Here is a 24,738-nt window from a genome sequence, read left to right on the forward strand (position 1 = left end):
AACTCCCTTTGTGCTTTGTAACTTTGCAGACCTTTTTGATGATCGAACAGCAACATTAACACTAAAGAAAATTGAAAATGTAAAAAAGCCTAACAGGGCCTCTTTAAATAAGTCTAGACAAAGTGTTATCATCATCTAATGGATGGTTTTGTCTTATCAGATGATGATGGGATAACAGAAATGGGATACGAAGCCACAGTATTTGCCCCAACCTGCATGAGGATAAACTGTACTAAGCATATTTCTTGATCAAAGTTGTGTGTGTGTGTGTAAATGCAAACCTTCTCTCAAAGTGTATTTGTAGCTCAAGGACAAAAGCTTAACATATTTATCATAAAGCACAGAAACAGATGTGCAGGACCAATTTAATGCATTACCTTGCAAATAGAAAAAAGTAACATTCTCAATGTTCAGGAGACATTCAAAGCTGATAAGAGAGGGCCAACATTTTTCCCAGAAGTGAGATGAATAATATTCAAGAAGGAGGGAGAGATCTTGCCTCTATTGTTTTTTTAGACTCTTTGACACTGCAGTTGAAGTTCATGTAATTTCAGTGCAGTACATTTTTAAAATGCAAAAATGTGTGGAATTATATGCCGCCCACTAGCACAACAGTTCTGACTTGTCTGTTCAAAGTGAAAATTGCATCTACAGTAATAGACTTACAATGGAAGACATTAAAGACAAACAACAAAAAGATTATAATAAATTATTTAAAGCTGCAGTCCGTAAATTTTGCCTCTTTGTCGCCATCTCTGTTTGAAACCTGCAATTGCAGTTATTTGCTGAATTATCATCTTTACGAGGGTTGTGCATCGGCACGGTTGCTCACCGCGGATGAATCTAATGTTTTGAGGAGAATGTGTGGCTGTCAGTCACCGCACCGGTGGATACTATACTTCGGAATCACTTGGAAGTATGACCTAAATAAGAATTTTTACCGGAAAATGTCATCTGAACAAGCAAGTAACAAATCTGCCACTTTTGTTCTGACCAACTGAGAAAAAAAGCATTACAATAAACCGTGCTGACAATGGTGATTAAATCTAACGATCGCTTAGCTCATATCACATCAAACTGTGCAAATTATTATCATTGTTATACTTTGTTCTCAAATTGTTAATGTTAACAACATCAGCATTGCTTGACTACGTGTATTTAGTGTGTATTAGCATTACCTGTAGATTTTAATTTCTGTACAGTCTAATCTCTAACATTAATTTGTCATACCATACAATCTGCCATTTAATTATTACAGCTGCTGTGAGAAAAAGCTATAAATTATCTGTCACCTGCAGCATCCTCACATGCGATATAGCCTACTAGCTGGGACTCTTTCTTTATGTAAACAGACACATAATGTAATTATAACATAAGACACGTAATGACACAAAGATGAACGGCGGCATGCTCGAATTTCCCACGGAAACCTACCAGTACCACCCATATTAGAAAACATTATTACAAGCTTGCCGTTGTGAATCGGGCTAAGGTAAGGAGATAGTTTTGAACACTGGCTGGTTATGTACTTGCTCAAAAATTGATTTTGGATAAATTTTAACCAAAAAAGTTACGGACTGCATCTTTAAATTATATTAGTATAATTAAAATATACATCAATCATATTTAAAAATATTTTAAATTTATGTTTATAATTTATAACTTTTCCTACATTTTTAATTTTTCCCCTCAAACTTTTTTTGGCATCTCTACCTAAATAGATGTCCTTTTTCCACATCATACTGAGCTCTTTTGTCTCCAGACATGATTTTTCATACGGCTCCTGTTGTTCTTTTGTCGGTCTTTCGACTGACTCTTTGTGGTTTCTCTTTAGCAATAATGACTATTTAAAGCAAAAGTCCTCTAGTGAAGTGCCACTTATTCCCTTTAAACTCCCTAAACTCTTCAGAGGAGGTCAAACAGTTAAGAGAGGGGCTGATTTACAGTCGTGGGGTCAAAGCTCTGAAAACACACGGTCAGGGTGTGAGCTGCGAAACCAGTCTGCAGTGTGACAGCTGCTCTTACGGTCACAGCCATAAAAAGAGAAAAAAAAAGAAAAGAAAAGAAAGGCCTCTGGAGATGAGCAGGAGGAAGGGAGGAACAATAGTGTGTAGGAGACAGAGACAGACACAGAGAGACGGAGAGAGAAAAAAGAGAGAGCTTTAGGGAAGGTAAACGAAGAACTGAGGCTGAAAGAAACGAAGAAAGAGTGAGAAAATGAGATGCTGCGATACAGAAAGAGATGGAGTAAATGATAGGTTAATAAAACGAAAGAAAAGGTCATGATACTGTATGAGTAGGGTATAAAATACAGCATGAAAAAAGTTTTAACAAACGGTCAGTGAAAGGAAAGAGGTTACCTGAGGAGAAAATGTTTTTTTTCTATTCATTTTCTGTGAGGTTTGCAAATATTGCAACTCAAGTGTGATTTCTGTGAATTTGTCATTTTCTAGCAATAATAATATACATTAAAATTACATAGACAAAACGTATACAATTTATAAATGAGGAAAAGAGCTGCAAAATTAGCTAAATTAATCAGTCATTCAGTAGGGAGTAGCTAGGTAAGGACAAAATGTTGGTTTGTAGTTATTAATAAACGAATTTTCAGATAAATTCAAGAAATGTATATTTTTTTGTGATTTTTCATTGCTCAGTTGTTTGAACTTGATGCATACAGTCAACAAAGCGTTTAAAAAAAAGACAGGAATAAAGCGAATGAGAACTTCTAAAATGGAAAACAATAACAGAAGAGGTGTGTATATGTTTACTGAGCCGTCTGGCAAAGCTCCAAGTTTAGCCAGAATACAAAGGGAAGAGTCACACATGTGTTATCCTCCTAAAACACACACACAGTCAAACTGATGCCTCTGACCTCCGACCATTGTGATTTTTTTCCTGTCACCGGTGAATCATAAACCCTGAGAGACAAAATACTCCATCCTATTGACACAAGAACAGGACAATATGTGCCTTTGCTCGGCTTGGGAATTATCATTGTTCTAAATGAGCTCAGATAGTTCTGGTCCTGGATGCTGAGTGGTCAAAATATACAATATAATAAGAAAAGTTAGAATACCCCCCCCCCCCCCCCCCCCCCAGAAGCTGAAGTCTGAGGTGATGTCAAGAAAATCTTGATCATTTAGCGCATATCGAACAACTCCTCCCCTTTTTTAAAATAGCCAAAGCGTTTCATTTATATCACAGCTTGGCCAGAGCCGTTGAGCTTGGCAAAACCGGTTTGCTTCTAATCTCTAACCGTTTCTCCTCCTAATCTCCTTCATATCGCTTTAAAATATAGAATTCTGTGCAGAATTCAAATGGGTCCGATACGTTTTGTGGTCTGTGCCGACTCGTGCATATGATCCACTCTGTGCGCTCATGTCTCTGGACTGGAGCAGACTGGATGGAGGGCATATTTACACTGTCTGAATCGCCATTCTCTATGTAGAAAATAGTGAATGTGTGAACGATTTCAGCCACAGCTTCAGCGCCTATTTATAATGTAGTGGACGGGACGCTTCATATTCTAGAGAGCATTTGATTGGACAGAAGATCTGATGAGAAGCTGAAGTCTGAGGTGATGTCAAGAAAATCTGTGATCCATTTTAGCGGAAGTAAGAGATTGTAAAGCATTTTTTTAAGCAAACAAAGCATTTTTTGAATGCTTATACTGTATCTCCTAAATGCAAGCGGCAACCTCCCCCAGTTTCTCTTGAAGCCAATACGGAAGTGACTTAAACTGCGATTTATCGACTGGCCGCTAGGGACAGGCTCCAAAGAGAGCAGAATCTCATTGACCCCTATGTTAAAATGCCCAACTTTACAGCAGAAAAAAAAAACATGTTTACAGCCTGGATCAAATTGTGGTTTTAGCCTATACAGCTAATTTTGCCCTTCATGACAACTCTGACGGGGGTGAATTTTTTTATAACTCATCTGTTTAAATTATATTAAGCCTTAAAGTTCTGCATAATTAAGGGCGCGGTCACTTGAGAGACAGGTTTGCCACTGCTGTCTGTGAGCCGTCATGTTACCTCAGCTAACTCCAGCTGCTGAATTTGGCATCTCTGCGCTTTTTTTCAGGATGATTTTTTACAATTATAAAATAATAATATATACAATTATAAAATAATATGGCTTGCTGCGTTAATGGTCGAGACTCAAGACAGATGTGCGTCTGTGTACATGTGCACGCATGTGGAAGATAAACAGAACACACTTTGTTGGATCGTGGCACTGGCTAAAAGTTTTGTTCCTGAGATTTACTACAATGACAATGGGGGGAGAATATAAAACTCTGACAGCACTGCTTGAATATTATAATTAAAACTGCTGCATTTTGAAAAATTATACTTTGGACGCGGGCTCATTTGTTTGTGAGATATATACGATCATATACAGTTTTACAACATAAACGCTGCTCAGGTTGCATAATTTCTTGAAGAACAATGATGGAGAGCAGATCGTTCAGAAGAAATGTGATGCAAACAATGGATAATATATCAATATTTCATGGATTTAACACTTTTGTGGACAAAAAGTACTGTTTTTTGTTTTTCAATGGACACTCATGGACATTTTACCCAAGTGCCACAGATTGGATTCATGTCGCAATCGCTATTTCATTATAAAGGTATGAAGTCCCGTTTGATTTCATGTTATTTGCAAACCCAACATAAATTACAATTACTGGTGCTGGAGCATCTATATCGTAAAAAAGACACAGTGGATTGACAGTAAACCTTTAGAACTTTCTAATGATATAACTTGTTATCTTTATTAATCTTTTAGATAGTATCTTAGAATAGATAGATAGCTCCTTTAGCCTGCTAACATGATCACGTCGTGCTAGGCGGGCGTGGTTTCAGCAACCAGTCACCTCAGTTCCAATCACGTCCCGCCTCTTTGCCCATTTTCAGTTATCCGGGAGTGACGTGCGGTGACGCGCTGCTAAGATGTCCATATTTTTTTAGTCTATGTCTAAATGCAAATTTTGTCATTGTTTTGGAACATACCAGCTTATTCATAACCTTAAGGCTAACATATTCATACTAAAAGCTAAAAAACTTAAATTTTGATTTCAGAGGGACTTTAAGGAATATCAATGCTGTATGGTCTTGTAAGCAGGACAACTGCTCATATTAAAAAGCTTATGTTAAAAAACACAAAGTCGGCGACAATCGCATTTTCCAAAAATATCATTTATTTTCACATAAGAATCTTCACATTAACTGTTTTTTTTTTTTTAATCAAAGTTCTTTTTTTTATATAATCCTCTTTATATACATAATATACATTTTACACAATACATGTACAAAATAAGAATATGAGAATGAAAAAAGGAAAACAAAATAATAAAAAAAAGGAATCAAAGTGACCTAACTGTTAATCGTATTCAGCTGCGTCAGTTGTACAAACTGTCCGGAATTGAGCTTAAACGGCTACATCATGTCAGAGTCAGTGTATGTGGTGTTTCGTTCATAGTGCTTTAGCTGATTAGTGTTATAAATGTTTCCCCACACTAAATGTTCCTGATAGTATATAGTATATGTAGATTTACAACAAAATAGCTAAGCTTATATTGTAGTGACAGACCAATATATCAGACAGGCCAGTTAATCAGTTGATATTTGGCCATTTTGGGATTCATCAGTCACTATTTTTTGGGGGGCTGGATTTTTATTAAATATTATGTAAAATAAATGTTCATTTAATCTCAAATATCTCAATTGCTACAATTAAACTGCATATATATATATATATATATATATATATATATATAATATGCGCATATATATGCAGTTTAATGATTTTGAATGTCTTCTATCATTAATATTTGTGTTATCTGTGTTATATTACACATGGGTAACCCTGCTTTTTTGATATCAGTACCAGAATAAATTAATTACATTTTTTGGCCACTAATCTTTTGCCATATTTAGTCCAATTACTAATCCAAATCAGTTGACATATTTTCTTGTATTTCCTTTTTCTTTCTGCCCAATGAACAGCTTCGATGAATCAAAACTTCTGATCTTACTTATAAAGTTGGTTTCCAGGTGTACATTAGTGATTTGTTAGTGATTGTGTGAGAGTGTGCTTCTCATTGATTGTGCTTGGCAGTTTAAATGCTGAGGGTGCTGATCTGACCCACCGTTGCAGGACATACCATCACAGATCCTCTACACACACACGCCTGGGAGGAAGTGTGTGTATTTGGCCACTAACATCATTTCATTTTTTGCCACCTTTTCATCTACACATCAACACATTAATCCAACAAGTCTCTGCTCTCTCACGTCTCTTTTCCTCTCTCTCCATCACACAGTAAACATCTTTGCTCATTATATACAGTAATTTGTTCTGCAGCAAAACTAATAACTTACTAACTCTTAAAACAATGAATGTACAAAAATAACACAGCATTTCTGAATGGAAGTGTGTCAGTGGGTTTGGTAAACAGTATCGGATGCCTCAGTTTTCTGCCGTCAGGGTGCCGGTGCCCAATCTGGAACCACTCTGTTCGTGTCCCATCACAGGCACCAGCACCAATTCGGTGGAAAAGTGGTACATGTGTGTTCTGTGCTGCATTTCCAGGTTTAAATCCAGGTACAGCACACAGTCTTGTAAAATCATGAGACAGTGAGAATAAAACCCACTGAGCGGATGCTACATAAATTAATACGAAACTCAATTATTTCTCTGGATCTACAAAACATGAGAAAACAATGAACGGTTTGATCGCTTTACTCCTCCGCGAGAAGCTCTGTGGTCTTTGGCTCATTCTTGGCTTGTGTCCCCTCATTATGACACTCAAATAAAGAGGTTGTCCATATTCCAAGTACATGCTAATTCCAATTCTGCATTACTGTTTCAGTTTGTTCTTATCCAGGTTTTGAGTGGTCAGACGTTTATATGAAGAAAAAAAAAAAAAGGAAAGGGGAAAAACATCTCCCTTTGCGTGAACAGTATTTCCAGAAAAATACTGACGTCTCGTTTTTTTGTTTCTTTAGAAGTGTCCGAAAGTTCAAAGCCCTCTTCATTCCAGTTATGCTTCTTCACCGCCACCAGCAGTGTGAAAGAGCTCCGCTTCCTGTACGATTCTCCCAATGGCCAGCACTGGGACGTAAAGAGCTACCTCTGTGTGCTTCCATCAACACAGGCCGCCGTCAATATAGTCTTTTGTAAGTGTAATTTAGTCCAGTGTCTATCTCACTGTAAGACCAACAATAATAAAAGTGGAAGTAAGGTTGTGAGAACAGTCCAGGATGCTCCTGAAATGGCGGAGTTTGTCTTTGTGCTTTTCTGTACTTCAGGAAGATCCACAACAGGATCATCTGTAACATGGAAATAATATATTAGATATTTTGTTTTTTAGTAGTTGGAGATGTTATACAAAGATAAGGCCAGAAACATATATATATATATATATATATATATATATATGGGTCAATGACGTGACGGGTCATTTTTCTGTCCAAAGGCCTTAATAATAATAAAAAACAAAGATTTGACATCCAAAAGTATGTAAGTTAGTACAACTAGAACTCTTTTATTGAATCTAAAAGATTTTAATTATATTTTGCTACATATAAAGGTATTTTAAAGATTCTGAAGTGTCAAAAGGTCGTTCGGTTTAACCGTCTAAAGGCCAATACAGCCATTTCAATTGTGATTAAAATATCTTAAAATGTAATAAATTTATATATGTTTTTATTCTGGCATGATTTTATAACATCATATATCAACATAGTGCAAAATGGTATTAAAATTATGTGTAGAAGTCATTGCTTTGTTATGAGAAAAATGTCCGGAAAAATGAATTTCATTGATGTCATTCGGAGTAACCAATATAAAGGGATCATTTTGGATCAAGTCATGCGGTCAATATCCTGTGACAGGATGTGACATCATTCAGACACCTGCACAGGACCACATGGTCATGAAGCAAAGTAACTAACTCTCTTTTAACTATTTGAAAAATTCATGTTTTCACTTGCTCATACGCACGTCCCGAAACATCAGGTCATTCGGTACAACCGCTATAAAACATGGAAAATGTTGTAATATTTTAAAAACTTCTACTAAATATAAAATGTTTGATTGTCCTTTTGTTAGCTAGCTAGCAATCTAACAGGCTAGCTAGCTAGATTTCAGCCTGTTAGCATTGTTTGAAAATATCATCATTTGGTAAAACCGAAATTGTGGTTAAACCGAATGACCTTTTTGGTGACAAGTTTTATCCATCTTGTAAAAAATGACAAAAGCAGTGTTAATTGATTATAAAAAAAAAAAAACACAAACTCATTGTTAACACTTAATAAAACTTCAAAATTATGTCTCCATTATGTTTTTTTTACACTTTTAAAAACCTTATTCATCAATGACCCATATTATATATATATATATATATATATACACACACACACACACACACACACACACACACACACACACACACATAACTAGAGTTTTAAAACTTAATCGATGTGACCATACCTGCTGGTAACCGATTAGAGGGTGTGTGAGCACCTGCCCCTGTGCCCACCTTAGATCCACTTCCTGTGCCAACCCTGGCTTCTTGAGAGCCTGAATGGGAAAAAAGCAAAACACCAGTGAATACACAGATCATCTGAAATGCAAAATTTGTGTAATTTTAAAATCTGCCAGTTCACCTACACACCACCAGGGCGTCGATACTCACCATCATTGGCAACTACGTCTACTCTGAGTCTCAGACACTCCTCTCCGTGGTGGTGCAATGGTTTGGCTGTAAGGCAAAAAAAGAGAAGGCTGTCAGGATAGAGGAAGATAAAAGGACAATGTAGGGAGGTAAATGAGTAAATGGGTAGCAGACAGGTTAATTATAAAGAAGGTTAATAGTGTTAGACGTGTAGTGGCTAATCCACTTCTCCTCAGCAGCCACCTGGACCTGTGACCTGTGTCTGATCTCTTTTATTACCGTGGTGGAACTGTACTCTAATTCTTAAGGCACCTACACACTAGAGTTTACACTGTGTCAGGCTGCAAATCCATTGACTTAAACTGATGGTGTGTCAAAAAGTTGAGAAAATTGGGTTTAGTTGTGCTTTAAAAAAAAAAAAAATATATATATATATATATATATATATTTGTGTTCGACGTTAAACTGACATGGATCTTTCCACACCGTCAAAGTGGATCTAATGCATTTTATCCATCAAACACTCCATTTTTTACAGCACAGTGTTTGCAAAATTAGCTTTTTCAGAAGTACGCTTTCCTAGAAGGGTCTAAATTGGGTTGTTGAATTTCACCATTGTTAATTCTAGACTTCCATATTCTATTCCACATGCTCACTGAATTGCGTTCCTTGTGTTTCTGACTGCCCAAACTCCCCAAGGATATCCCGTGGGGATGCCAGAAAGACACGTAGCGGTTCTGCTGCCAGTTTAGCAGTCCACAACACAAATTGAAATGTATTCATTACTGTGGTGCTAAAGAAGGGCTCAAACATGACTCACAGACTTTGCATTCAGCGTATGGTTTGTGGGGCAATAAATCTATAACCGGTTTTCAGATGTTTGAAAACATTTCCACCCCTAACCATTCTTCAAAACAACCCACCATAAATGTTCACATTCATAGCTTAAGTGCAAGCTGACTTTTTAAGGCCTGTACTCACAGATGTAGTAGTAGCTCTCGCCCTGTCGGAACTCTTTTCCCAGAGTGAATGGAGTGAAGCGCTGGAACTTCTCGGAGAACTTTTCGGGTGCGTGCTGGGCGAAAGGGTGGCCGCATTCCCAGCGCATCTGGTCGTAAGATTGTGGGCGGCAGGAGTCATAGTCTTCACGTTCCACCATGTAGAGCACGTAGCGCTCCGCGTCCTGTGACGGCACTTCGCCCAGTGGGTAGTGAGGGCACACGATGTCTAGGTAGTCGTTCAGGCGTACCTCAACCGCATAGTTGTTCTTTCGGAACCTGAAAGAGTAAGACAGATTTTATAAATATTTTTTTGTGAAACAAACTTTATAAGAGCAATGCAATGCAGCAAATATAAATAAGCTATAAAACTCAATTTTAGGAGACAAGATCATCTAATATTACAGATCGGCAGAAAACAAGAAGCAAGACAACGAGAATAACTCCAGCGATGTCACTTCCAGTGGTGACAAGAATTCTTCATTTAGAGAACTTTCACAGAGTGAGTGACTTGAATGCCAAGCCTGATGCAATCACATTTTCAATTGCCCTTGCATTGATCTACAATACTATCTCAAAGACGACCAGACGGCAAATCACAAAGGGATGGCGGCAGGGAAGAAAAGACAAAAATGCGAACAATGGAAAGACAGATGAGTATGTTGATTTCTTTGCAGAAGAGGAGCCGGGACAGATGCATGATTATAGATCATTCTAAACATCGGTTCATTGATCGAACCGCACGCTGTCTGTAGACAGAGAATAGGTCAGAGCTGGCGAAAATGGCAGGAACATGACGTGAATGTGTGCAACGTATTGATCTCGCTCGCCTCGTGAGAGCAGAGTCTTATTTGTGCAAAGACATTTGCAATCTGTCAGGTTGCATCACCAGGTGATGACTATTGACTATCTGCAGAAACACGCTCAAACTAACAAACACAAATAGAGAAATAAATCTGTTTTTCGTCAACACTACCTTACTCATTACAGATAAACACACACACTCCGGCTGACGGAGTCATACACACCCTGTCTACGCCACACTTCTCCCTTTCATTTGACACACGGAGGGAGGCGGCGGAGACAGTCTGCCTGTCTGCTCCTCTCCACGCCCTCCCTCTCTCCGGCATTTGCTTCATTCTTAGTTCTGCTCCTGTAGCTCTTCTGGCAGTGTGCTATCTCTGTTTATGTGCTGCCCACTGATAGAAGAACGCCAGAGGTAGAAAGAATGCCCTCGTTTATTTATTCATCCATCCATCATCGGATGCCACTTTAGCTTCCATATGTTTGTTTCTGAGCTCAGCTCAGGTTCAGACATTTTCATTATGAGCTCAATATCAACCAGGTCTAAAATCAGCTATAAAACTTTTTGGGCTCCCCGGGCACAACTTTTTGGATGGTGATCAGGTTCACTTCTCATACTCTCAAACGTATTTCTTTTTTGTGGTGTTAGATTTTTTGCAGTCTGAGATTTGCTATTAAAGGCCAAGTTTTGTGAGTGATGCTTGCTAATGCTTGCTACCCCTTAAAGTCATGATGAAAAGGACAGATCTTTTCTTCCATATTGTAACTTACATCCGAGTAAAAAGAACTATCGAAAAAAAAAGAAAAAAAAAAGTAGGGCGTTGGGGCTGGGACAATAAATTGATGCATCGAGAAATGATTCTGGATCGATTCTGATATTTTTCTAAATGTATTGTGATTCTCTCTCGAATCGATTCTGAGCTTAGTTTTTAACAGCAGATGGCACTGCGTGCTTTAGAAACAGCCGTACTCTGATTCCTTCCAATTCCTCACACACACCACTTGAACACAGAAGTTCAAAAAGGTTGAAGCGAATTACAAGGGTGCAGTGGGCTGTTTTCATTAATCTTGCATCATAAAAGCATTCTGAGTTGCAAGTACATTCTCAGACTCAGCCAAATGCACGAGCGCTCTTCTTCGTGAGCATTTGAGCTTGCGGTTAAAAACTAGCCTAGAGCGCCATCTGCTGTTAAAAGTAAGCTCAGAATCGTTTCGAGAGAATCGCAATGCATTCCGAAAAGTATCAGAATTGATCCACAAATCATGATGCATCAATATACTGTCCCAGCCCTATAGGGCGGGGATTTGGTTTCTTTCCATTGGTTGATTGGATGGATGAAGATGCATGCTTGCAGTCGACAGTAAAAAAGGTGCAGGGTTTATGTGGGCTAAATGATTAGCGAATTCCAGCATACATCACCTGAAAAAAGTCTGTAATTTCATCGGAAGATCGAGTTATTACATATTGATTATAAATTACAAGATCTTTTTTTTTTTTTTTAAACAAAACATGCATGGATGAATTGTTCACAATAAAATAATTTAGAAAATAACCAATTACTACACATATTTGCAACTTGCACTGTTTACTCTAATGATGTGACTGATACCTCGAATTGTGTGGCTTTTAAATGTAAAACATATAGATTTTCACTTTCCATCTGGAAACGTCGCCATTACTTATAATGAAGGAATTTGTAAAGAATCAGTTGGATCACAAACCTCTCAAGGGCCTACATGAGCGTCATAGACACTAACTGCAATCCTCCTAATTTCTTTCCTCCCTGTCTGGCGTAAAAGGCAGTAGCGTTATTTCCCAGAGTGGGTGTTTCTCTCGGTGTGTGACAACATCCACACGTCTGCTCGATGATCAAAGTCTGCAGAGTCTCTCTTGCTCTCTCTTTTTCTTGTTTGTTGATGGGGGGGACCCCTTGGTCTTAGGACAGACGATCTGGCTCCAGACCCCTTCTAGTCTTACACACACATACAGCCCTTTTAATTGGCCTGCTGCTTTCACTCACTGCAGATCCAAACACACACACAAACACACACACACACACACACACACACACACACAGCGCTACACATAAAGCCAAACTTAGCACTTCCGAGTCACACACTTCAATTCTCTGGTGGCCGTGTAAGGCAGTCACATACTGATGCATCTTTGTGTGATGAATGAAGCAAATATACCTCACCACCAATAATAATTTACATGTCTCACATTCTTTAACTGCTGTCACCAGATGCTTGGGAGCAGTCATCTGGTGCAGCAGCACACACACCCCCCGTTAAAGCCCTGATTAAAATCTGTTTGTGGTATGGCCCCAATGTGTTCATCAAAAAGGGGTCGGGAGGGGGGGCAATTAAAACACAAAGACTGGAATTAAAGTGGTCCCAGAGGGGGGCAATTATGCTGCTCCCCCCTCAGCCCCTGGGGGCTGGGAGTCAGTGGGGATGGTGGGAGAAAGCAGTGGGGGATGGACTCTGTCTCAATACAGGGGTCAGCGGGTGCTCCCTGCGCCAGTGTCCTTTCAAACGCTACAGTTGCTTCATCAATGCCTTTATTCATACAGTAATGCCATTCGCTCATTCTTGCATCATTCATCACACATACTGAGCTCAACTTCATCTTGAGCATCCATAGATGAACTTAAATCATTTATGCTTTGTGTTTTGTCCTTTTTTTGTTGTCATAGGCTTCAAAAGAGGCTTGTTAATGGTCTTAAGTTTTAAAAAAGAGAGTAAGCTGGGATATTAAACGTTCACTTTGTCTCAGTTTTAATCTTGTAAATTACTATGCTTTATTATCTATATTTATAAAAAAATCTAAGTCTAAAAAAGATAGATAGATAGATAAAACAAGAAAATACCAAAATCAAACCAAACAATACAAAAAATAAATGTTTATCATTATTATTTCTTATTTATTCGAGTGAAAATGAGAATGACTGAATGAACTCTATGCTCAATTTATGAAATCTGAAACCTGGCAGACGAATGCGGGTGCTTGTGAGTCACGTCCGTGCTTACCGTAACAAGTGAATAACTGAAGTTCTTTAATCCTGAACTCATCTTCCTGTAAATATCAGTGGAATGCTCTGCCGATAGAACTGACCTGATGCCAAATGGACAACTGTAGGGCTAATCTCAGGTCTCTTAATCTTTAGTTCAAAGTTTTGTCGTTGTTGTTCTTTTTTACCCCCTCTAAGTCTGTCTATCAATTGGTCACTCCCTCCTCTCCCTCTCTCATTTCAACACTCTATCACTCGCTGGAATGTTGGAGCTCAGAGAAAGGGGGGATGATCAGTGGGGGGGTGAGGGGTTGAGGAAATGCTCGGAGTCAGCAGCACAGACCTTAACACACACACACACAGAAGCAGGGATGTTGGTTAATACTCTAGAAAATGCACAAGTTAACATTCTTTCCACATCCACCTGTTTAAAAGGGAAGGTCTGGGGTATTTAAACACACTTTTTGCCACACACACACTCCAACAATAGGCCCGCCAACATCCCTGTCATTCAATCTGCGACCTTTTGTAGCTTTCACCACCTGATACTACAGTCTATTTGGTAATTAACGAAATTCTGACCCCGGATCTGTTCAAATATCCATCCTTCACTCTCGCCCTCACACCTGCGTTTGCTGGCTGAAATGACTGTCATTAGCCCCTGAAACCTCTGCCGCTTTAATTCAGTGCTAATGCAAGCGCCGTTGTTCTGGGTGACTGGTTCGGAATGCAGTGTGGCAGGATCATCGGGTGCTCTGTGCTCCGGGATTACCCGGCCTAGGTTGCCGAAGGGCCAGGGGCCTCATTCAGTTTAATGCAAGCAGAAAGAGAGAGAGATGAGGGGCCCATAGCAAGCTCTTTATTGTTCTGAAACACAGTTGGAGCGTTACAGTGGAGTGGCTTGGTTGGAAATGCAACAAAGGCTGGCGGGAGGTAGAAAAAGAGCGATAGAAGGAAAAAGGGAAAGGAATTGGTGTGGCAGTTTGGTTTGGAAAAGAAAATTTTTTCTATATTTTTCGCAAAAAAAAAAAAAAGAAGAAGCTTTGTACTGTGCAGGTGTAAGAGAGATAAAGAATGCAAAGAAAGGAAAAAAGCAAAGAATCCTTTGATACACCAAAAACGGAGCCGGCTCTTGTGCTTGTCCTCGCCCCAACTCGGACCAGTCTCGTTCTTTCATCTTTTCTTCAATCCATCCATCTCTGTCCACTCTCTCGGTTCGTCTCTCAGCACTCAATAAGCCTGTTTGATCCCCCATTCATTCTCCCTGCAACCCCGCCCCCAAGGCGCTCTCAACCAATCATAAACCGACTCGCTGGAATTCACGGTATGTTGGTTAGTGACCTACGTTTGTGGACACTAACTCTGGCCCTTTGCGATTGCCATAGCAACCAAATTCGACCAGTTCCCCCATTTGAGACAATATTCCACAACGGGGTTTTTTCCATCCATCTTGTTTACATTCATCTTATCCACATCAATCTTTTTTCTTTCCCTTCAAATCGCTGAATATTTTGCCTCTCAGCACCACTGATCAAGTTGTCAGATTTGCTTTCTCCAATGACTGAACTCTTTTCTCTTTTGTAAAGAAATGGCATACGATAAAGATCTACTCAAAAATGCAGTTTTTCCATTTATAAACCAAATATAGCTGACAATCTAAGGTGTTTATAATAACATAAGCTACATTCCTAAGCTCTCAATTGGTATGGTGTCTTAAAAGCTGCTTTAGGAATTAGTCGCCTAATTCCTTATTTGTCCGATCTGTCACAGTAATTACTGGTCAACTGTACCAATTGGCTCTGCCCAGCTCCGATATCCTCTCATAGATAAATTACATAAATAATTAGAAACACGGAAGCACTCAGTGTGAAGGGAAATGAGAAGCACAGAAGGCGACTCATATCACTATGAAAATGGCTTCAGTAGTTCCTTGCATTGTTTAACCAATAGCCATCCTGCAGGGGGCGTGGCCTCTCACACCGTGTCGTAATAAAATGCGTGCAACGTGTCGTGGGAACGGACCTTCACCTTAAAAACCAGCCCATTCGAAAACAGTACAAACAACAAGAGTGCGGTGACAAAAACTCATGGGGTTGAGATTGTGACAACAAGATCCTAACACGACAAACACACACACGCTCAAACATAACACATCCCTGACAAATACTTAGCGTATGATTGTAAACACAGGTTTAAAGACACATTCGGCTGGACATGTGTTCTTAAATATTAAAGGAACTCATGAAGCATTTAAGATAAATCAAAAATGTACAATAATAAGTTGAAAGGGAGGAAACGAAATGAACAATTCTGGGAATCTGAGGGAGTGAAATACTGTGACAGCACTGTATGATAAAACAAAAAGATAACAGTATTATTGCTGCAGGTGTAATGAACATTTAAAACGAAGTGTGTGGGAAAGTACAGAGGGACAGAGAAAGGCGTAAAGGCACGTGTTTTCTTGATACTGAACTGTAGACAAAACTATCACTTTCTCAAGCCCTTTAACTCGTGTGAATAATAATTCAAAGAGTATGCGTGCGTACGAGGAAGTGTGTGTCTGAGACTTGTGTAAGAAGCGGGTTGCTTGCGTGCGCGAGTGTGTGAGAAAGGTATTGTTTATTGTACACGCAGGATGTGCCATTTTCCCGGGAAAACACTTGGCCAGGAAACTCATGCTTAACGAGGGAAAAGGCCGTCTCCTCAACCTTTGGCCAGAGTTCACTTGCTCACAGAGGTTTGTAAATTACAACACGGTAAACAAAATATCACACATTTAGTTATACATTATATAAGTAATTATATAAAGAAAACACTTCTGCATGATAGGGACTGCATGTAGGAGCCTGAACCAACAAGGACTCTGCCAGAGAAGATTATCATGGGTCAGCAATCAGCGAAAAAAAGCCAGATAAAATTTACAAGATGACAGATTAAAAGCTGATCACAATCTGGAGAAGGGATGGAGGGAATGAAGAAGTCACTTCTGTGGAATGGGTTTATCTTTAAAATGTGTAAAATGTTTGTGTTTCATCTTCAAAAACAGATATGATGATATTTTTAATGAAATCTGAGAGATTTTGGTCCCTCCACTGAGAGTCAATTCACCCAAAACTTTAATGCTTCATTAAACATAAGGAAACATAATCCATATAAACTGAGAGGTTTATTTTGACACTTTAAATGATGAACAAATTTAAAGGGGTCGGTCCTTGATTATGATTTCACTTTTTTAATTTTAGTTAGTGTGTAATATTGCTGTTTGAGCATAAACAACATCTGCAGAGTTACGATGCTCAAAGTTCAATGAATAGGAGATATTTTCTTTTACAGAAATCGCTTTTTAAGTACTACAACAAACAGCTGGTAGGGACTACAACAAGCTTTTTCCTGGGTTGGTGACATCACAAACCCCAAAATTTACATAAACCCTGGCCCCAGGAACACACAACAAAGGGGGCGAGGCCTTGTTGGGCTGGTTTAGAGAAGAGGAAGAGTTGTTGTAGTAAAGTGTTGTTACCATGCTGTTATTTTATGCCCAGACTGCTTGACGGCACATGCTAGTCGATGAGTTGAATCAACTCCAAAGCAACTAAATAAATGTATCCACTAACCATTCAGAAATGTCCAGTTGCATTCTAAAAGTTTTAACTTCTTCCTGAGTCTCTCCATCAGTGTCCGACTCTGGTTTGAACAATGTAAGGCTGAACTCCGCTACTGAAAATCGTCATTTTGGCTGCGTGAGATTCTCCAGCTTTGTTGTTGTTGAGCAACCAAAGAGAGAGCTGTTAAAGCTCCACCCTCTTTTGGAAAAAGCTAATTTGCATTTAAAGGGACAGACACAAAAAAGTTGTATTTTTGCTCAAACCCAAATAGGGGCAAATTTGACAAGCTAAAATATCTAAAATAAAATAAATGATCTGTGGGGTATTTTGAGCTGAAACTTCACAGACACATTCTCACATTCATCAAATATAGTACTTCCTTGATCTTCATTTGTTTTTCGAAGATGAATGAAAGTCTTATGGACTTGGAACGATTTATGTTTCTGCCGGTGGGTGCCCACACTCCATGAAGCCGCGTACACCCTTTATAGTGCCCCATGCCGTCCTAAGTGGCTGCCTATGCCAATCCCAGGATCCACCACTGCTGATGATTATGGAGTTAATTACTTAAAATGCAATTTAACATTGTCCAAAAAAAAAAAAAAAAAACCTGAAAGCACAAGCTTTTGTGTCAGGTTGTTATGTTGTAATGCTAAATATAATGGTAGAATTGTGTGTATTACGAGCCGCCAGGACCTGTTGTGAGATCCATCAATCAGAGAGGTTCTCAAATCTCAATTGATTTTTTTTATTGGTTAAAATGAATGGAGAATATCTCTTGTTTTTCCCTGGGTGCTTGACCATTTCCATGGGAGTAAACAATGACAATTTTCATTTTTGGGTGAATAACCCTTTAAATGGAAATGTGCACTAAACTAGCAAAAAACAAACACTCAATGGGCGGGAATCTGTAGAGCTTTGTGAATGACGGCCATTTGTATTCTGTGGACATCGCCAGAATTCAGAGTAAGGGAATGGACGGAATAGGCATGAAGAAGGTGAAAGGGAGGAGAAAAGGGAAGCGAGACAGGCTCTGGTGGTTATGGCTGCCAACACCGATAAAGACAGGCAAAGAAAAAAAAATTAACACCTCTTTTTCTCCCTTCTTTCACAGAGAGAAAGGAAATAAGGACAGGAACTGAATAAAAGGATGAAAAGCTCTGGTGTGTATGGCTGAGATAAAAGGTAGAGGGAACGAGGGAGAAGCCAGACAGGAGATCAGGAAAGAGGTAGGCTCGAGTGGCGGCCTCCCTATTTGAAGGCCACCAGAGAGAGTGACAGACTACAGAGAGTGAATGGCACTTCATCACTCACTCTCTCACTGTCAGTGTAACACACACACACACAGATCTGATGAGTTTAATGCTAAGTGACATGTAGACAAAAGCAAAATGGCACTTTATCACCGGTTTCTATCTCCACTTCTCCTCTCCGCACACATTTACAGACGCGCACAGTGACAGACACACCGCATGAATGGCACTTCATTTCGGCTGTGAACTCTGCCCCGCAATTGGTCACACTAGTCCCTGGTTTTGTTCCGCTGCAGATCTGCGGTGGGAGCGTGCTAATTTGGCTGGAACGTATAACAAAAAAGCACTTAGCTGGCAAAACCCCACAAGCAAAAAGCCCCGTTCCCTGGAAAAAACACCAGTGAATGGGACATTTTGGGTAGAAAACCAAGAAAGCCCCATTTCTGGCTGAATTAAACCATGTAAAAGGCCTTTTTATAGGTTGAAACAGTAACACAATGGGGTGATCGCGGACAAGCGGAGAAGCAGCAAAAATGTGAGGAGGTCAGAGAGTTTTGGGGTACTGATGGGATCAGGGCAGAGCGAAATGATAGAGGGAAAGAGTTAAAGAAAAAGGAGCAGAGGAGAGGTTGAACTTTGTGCCAGTTAACCATGCGGTACGGGGCACGCAGCCAGAGGAAAGGGAGGAGGTTTGGGAAGGACAGGTAGGAAAGTGAGAGAAGCCAAAGAAAGACAAAAAGAGAGAGAAGAAAGATATAGAAAGAGAAGAAATCTCTATAAGCCATTGAGTGCTGATAAAATAAGAGCCACAATTACAGAAAAGATTTAGCATGCATGAGTAATGTTAAAAGATTAGTTCACCCAACAAAATGAAATTTCTGTCATTTTTTACTTACTCTCTTGTAATTCCATGTTTCCTTATATGGGACATAAAAGGAAAAATTGTGAATGGTGTACTAGTCGCTCTTTGCCATACAATTACAAGAAATGGGACTGGATCTTTCAAGCTTCAAATTCAAAAATAAAACTGGTTAATGAACTTTGTGCCAGTTAACCATAATATAGTTATGTACTATATTCCAAATCTTCTGAAGTCACGCAGAAGCTTGAGTGAAAAACAAAATTGTAGTTGTTATTCAATAAAAAATTTCATTAGGACCAGATCATTGAGTTGATGAGTATATGATTCATGAACAAACAATTCAGACCAGTTTTCTGAACTGGATAAACTCATTGAACACTGAAAAGATTCCACTTATAAGAATGAATCGTTCATGAATTGGACTTTGTCCTCATCTCCAGAACTTTCATCAACAAGCCACAGAAATCTAGCACACGTTTTCAGTGAGCAATGACTCGTTCTGTTCCTCAAACAAAGCTATCATGTGACTTAAGAAATCTTGGAATATAGTCGTTTGGAGCTCTTTTATGATATCTATTAATATAATGATGGTGCACAGCTTTCTGTTGCTTTCTGCTTGCAACAAACTTTTTGGGTGAACTATTCCTTTAATGAATTACAAGAGTTGTACTTCCAAAATGGTTAAACTGAGAAAAACACACTCTGCAGGAGGGCACAGAGAATTTAATAGAGGAAGTTTGGTTAATAAATATATGAGTGAGTCAGGGAATCATAAACAAGTACTGAGTTACAACTGCTCACAAGGACACTCCTTAATCAGAAACACACCTTCCAGTTGATCAACAATCGACTGTGAGCAACACTACAACACATGTGTTTCAGCAAGCAGCTGCAAGCACAACAAGAACATGCACCAACAAATTCAAACATGCGCGTTGACACGACCTGACTCAGAATCACCTCTCATGCTGAAGGGGAAAATAAAGCGTGCTCAGCTGCAATGGTCTGTCGACCCTAGAGTCATCCTTCCCCCAAGACTTATACACACCTACACACACAGTCTGTCGAACATGTGCATCAGAGATATGAATGCATATGCAGTCACATTAGAATATTTACTGGACTTTATTTCCTTTGTGGAATGAATTGAAAGAAAGAAATTCAGAAAGGAAAAAGTGCAGAAAGGCAGAAAAAAGGAGTGCAGAAAGAAAAAAAGAAAGCATCTCCCCCCAGACCCTCTAGTGTTTCTATGAAAACAGGATTAGATCACATAGAGAGAGAGAGAGAGAGAGGGAGAGAGGGGGGGGATTAAGATATGGAATAAAAATAGTAAGTGTGTGGATTACACAGGCGCTAAAATGATCGCTAATGTTTGGACATTGACAATCATTACATCTGCTGAAGCAAACGCTTATTGTTCTAAGAAGAGTGGATGGATTAAATGTGTGTGTAGCAGATGCTCAATTTCTTTTTTTTTTCTTTCAGTTGCTCAATTTCTCAATTTTCTGTGTCTTATCAGCGTTTCTACACTAATTCAGTTTCACTGCCTTTGGGCTCTTTGTATAGGTCTAATATTAACACCAATTGTTCAAAGATGACAAAATCATTACTGTAACTCAGCATGACCCTACATCTTATTTGCCAGGTTTAGCTTCAAGAAATCTGATTCATTTGAGCGACTCGGTTCGTTTCAGTAAACCGGTTTAAAATCATGGACTCCTTTGAGTCTTCACTCAAAAGTGTTCTCAGAATTCCATGAGGGAAAATGAATATGCCTTTTGTGGTTTAATATTTGGATAAATAGCTGTATTTAGTTTCATACACTATTTAGTTAAAGTTTGTTTTGCCAGATAACATTTCTTACCCGCTGGAGAATACATTGTACCACCTTGCATTGTATACTCTGAAACGAAGTTCTCCTTTCAGTCCATCGCAAACGCTCGGTGAGTCGGTTCAACAGAATCTTTAAAAAGGTTCAGAATTGATTCGTTCGCGTTTTACTCGTATCGGCAATTCGAGTTTTGCAATCCCAGCTCCAGTCATCTGCTCTGCGCGTATCAGTCATCGGAAAAGTCACTCAGCATTCAGCACCTATCACCTATTTCAACACCTCACTGATTCATAGCTACACGTCAAAAAAGCTAAACTCTCACGTAGCCTACGCTTCCACGTATTTTCAATTCAATCTTATTTTTTTAACTCATGAATTAACAACGACAAATAAAGCCAAGACCGTGAAGGTACTTTAATGTCGAGTTTACATTACATAAAAAGAAAATGGCCATAACTTAGGCTACTATTCCTGTTAAGATGTGTACGAGAACGAGCATAGTCAGCACACACCCAGCGAGCATCAATTCTTCTTAGAAAGAGGCAGATAGGTAATCATACATGATCACATGTACAAACACAGGTAAACAAGCATTCCGGTGATGGGTAATAGATAGATTATGACGCAATAAGAGTGCCTGGATTATGCAATCTGTTACAGGTAAAGATGTAACATCACAACGTAAAAACGCATCCACAAAGTAAACAAGCACAACTCTCCAACTCTGCAGAGCTACCGAATGCACGGACCATAAAACCAATATTAAAATGCAAATACTCATTAACACAAAGAGAAAAAGTTACTGAACAGAAGCCCAGTTATGCTGGAGTTCTCAAAAAGTTATTACTAACAAACAGCGTAAAGTAAATTACATTATAAGCATTATCACAACATTAAATTCAGGGAAAATGAAACGTGGTAAAAATGGCAAAAGTACTTTACTTACTTAGGGTTGGTACTATTCCAGAAAACTGTGTGTCTCTCAGCAGAGACAAGCAAAGCGCAGACACTCGCTGAGAGGTATAAAAGCCACACCAGATCCATTATAGACCCTCTGTGATTCAATCCAAATTAAGAAAATTACCAGCAATAGGTAAAGTTTCTTCTAAAGCCCTGTTTCCGTACAGCCGTGTTGCTAGAAACTGCTCTTAAGCTAGTTAATATGCGGTTTGTACTCAGCGCTACAAAGATTGACAATAAATCAAGAGATCCGCGTCTGTTATCTATGTATTCAGTGCTGAATGAAACTTTCTTTGCGTCGCATTTTGGTTTTGTGGAAAGACCTTCGCACAAGCCACGCCCACAGGTCCAGCAGCCAATCAACACACAGGCTTCATTCTCTACAACGGAGAAGCAGTCGATCGCCCTCTACAGATGTATTGTAGCTTGTAGCTCAGACTGAGGTTGGGAAATCGATTGTAAACATATTTTCCCGAATATACTGTGATAAACTATTCTTGGAAATCTGACATGGTTATGGAACACAATATGATTAACAATAAACGTTTAATATCGATTCCCTCCCGGCCAGTCAAAGGACATTGCGTTCTGATTGGATTATGCGACACAACTAAAGTGCTAAATGTTGGAAATGCCTCCTTTTAACACTTAGGGTATAAATGCTTTCATCTTCCACAATCAACAAAAGTCTGTATAAAGAACAAGCCATTGACACTTTCACACAGACTCGAAATGCAAGTTAGGCTAGTCTTTGGTCAATTCAATTTGGTCTGTCTTCATTGTTTTCTCTAGTTTATACTTGATAAATCAATTGATTAACCTCCAACAGAGAAGAGTCAAACAAATCATATGCTCCTAATATAAAAGTATATGAATTAGGCTACTTTTAACACACTTAATTTGATTCACTTCTTAAACACTGAAGTAGCCTACATTCTTTAGGTATGCAGGTCATCTTGGTGTTGTTTAATGAACAATGTGTATTTGAATAGCCTTCTCATTTGACCTACTGCTTTTTGCACAATATACACTAAAAATGCTGGGTTAAAAACAACCCAAGATGGGTTAAAAATGGACAAACCCAGCAACAACCAACGGTTGGGTTAAATGTTTGCCCAACCTGCTGGGTAGTTTTATTTAACTCAACTATTGTTTAAAAATTACTGTATTGCTTCCTTAAAAAGAACACAAATTAACATTTATTAATATGTTTATTAATAAATAGTCACCTTTTGATTATTGTTGCCTATAGTAATTATGTGTCTTATTTTTAATTTCCAACCTATTTTGGGTTAATTTTAAGCCAGCCACATAGTCATTTTTTAAAAAAATAGTTGGGTTAAATAAAACTGCTCAGCACTTAGGGCAAACATTTAACCCAGCTGCTGGGTTTGTCCATTTTCAACCCAACTTGAGTTGTTTTTAACCCAGTATAGCTGGGAAGTATGCATATTTGGACACAAGGATAATGTAATGGGGGGGAAAAAGTAGTTTGCTGTCCATGCTTATTTAAGAAATCATTTTTCATTCTAGTAAATGTCTAGTGTGCACCTCACATCTTCAATATAGTCTCACTATCACACATACACACTTGTGACTGTGTATTGCACAATACACACTGTCTGTTGACAGATTCAAGAAGAGCCAGCAGGCATTTTAGCACTCTTGTCAAAACAGCAGTTACTTCTGCTGAATGCTAATACATAATTCAAGTACCTCTCATGGAACAAATCATGGTGCTCAAGTCTCTTCTATCTCTCCTTATGATAATGAGTCGAACCCAACATCTCAACCCACCAACAAGTAAGAAATATTTCATAAGACATAAAATCCTAGTTAGTAACTTAAGAAGATCTTTGCTCTTTTAATTTTGATACTGTGAAGCTTTTTACAGGCCACATCCAGATTCTTTCAGATTTTGTTTGTTATGGCGTGTCAATATGTCAGTGGTATAGTTAAAATTTACAGTATTTACATATTGCTCTTGCAAAACCTAAGTTATATAGGCCTACTTGTGTAAACACTTTAAATCGATGTTTACGTCTAAATTATTTTTATGGTATTTTCCTCTTCAGTTTTGATAAAACTTTACCTCTAATTGGACTTAATTTGACAGTGTTATTTATGCAAAAACAATAAATATTCTACAACACACATGAAAACCTAGAAACAACTGGTCGTTCTTCACACAATCCTTTTTTTGCAATACAATCTTAAATTTTATTTTGAGATGGCTGGATATAATGAAAAATCCCAATTTCTAATATGTGTATTGCACAAACACTCTAGCTTTACTTACTGCTCTGAAACAGCTGTATGACACATTTCCACCAGGATGTTGCCAGATTGTACCGCCTTCAGCCTTCTAGTTCAATCCAGTTTGATCCTGAAAGTGAGGGATGTGACGTCTGCAACAGCTGTATGGCCTAACAGGTAAGCCAGACAGGACAGGTAGGATAGCAATAAAAATATATCTTCTTCAGAACATACAACTACTTCATGACTATTTGACATTACTCAACATCAAGCCAATGAATCAGGTTCCTGATGTCAACCTCATAATTAGCCAATGTTTGTTTTGGGAAACTATCAGGATCTGTGATTTCCTATATGGTGTAAAGCAAACCTGCATAGGTGCTCTGTAGAATGTTCCAACATTATGCTGCCTTCTAAAATATATTGTTCTAATCCCAGAATGCGCTGCGCTGAGCTCAGTAAAAAAAAT

At 38.7% G+C, this 24,738-nt stretch overlaps 1 protein-coding gene across 1 annotated transcript; it reads right to left on the reverse strand.

Annotated features, from left to right (window-relative positions):
• Positions 1–5,185: 5,185 nt before the first annotated feature.
• efna1a (ephrin-A1a) lies at positions 5,186–22,290 on the reverse strand. The gene is made up of 5 exons (XM_051873397.1): positions 22,000–22,290; positions 9,668–9,963; positions 8,708–8,773; positions 8,503–8,592; positions 5,186–7,340 (listed from the first exon to the last, which is right to left on the reverse strand). Exons 1-5 carry the CDS (start codon positions 22,095–22,097, stop codon positions 7,216–7,218), a joined length of 675 nt encoding a protein of 224 aa, XP_051729357.1. The 5' UTR covers positions 22,098–22,290; the 3' UTR covers positions 5,186–7,215.
• Positions 22,291–24,738: the final 2,448 nt, after the last annotated feature.

The sequence above is a fragment of the Ctenopharyngodon idella genome, chromosome 19 (genome assembly GCF_019924925.1).
Source record: "Ctenopharyngodon idella isolate HZGC_01 chromosome 19, HZGC01, whole genome shotgun sequence".
NCBI lineage: Eukaryota > Metazoa > Chordata > Actinopteri > Cypriniformes > Xenocyprididae > Ctenopharyngodon > Ctenopharyngodon idella.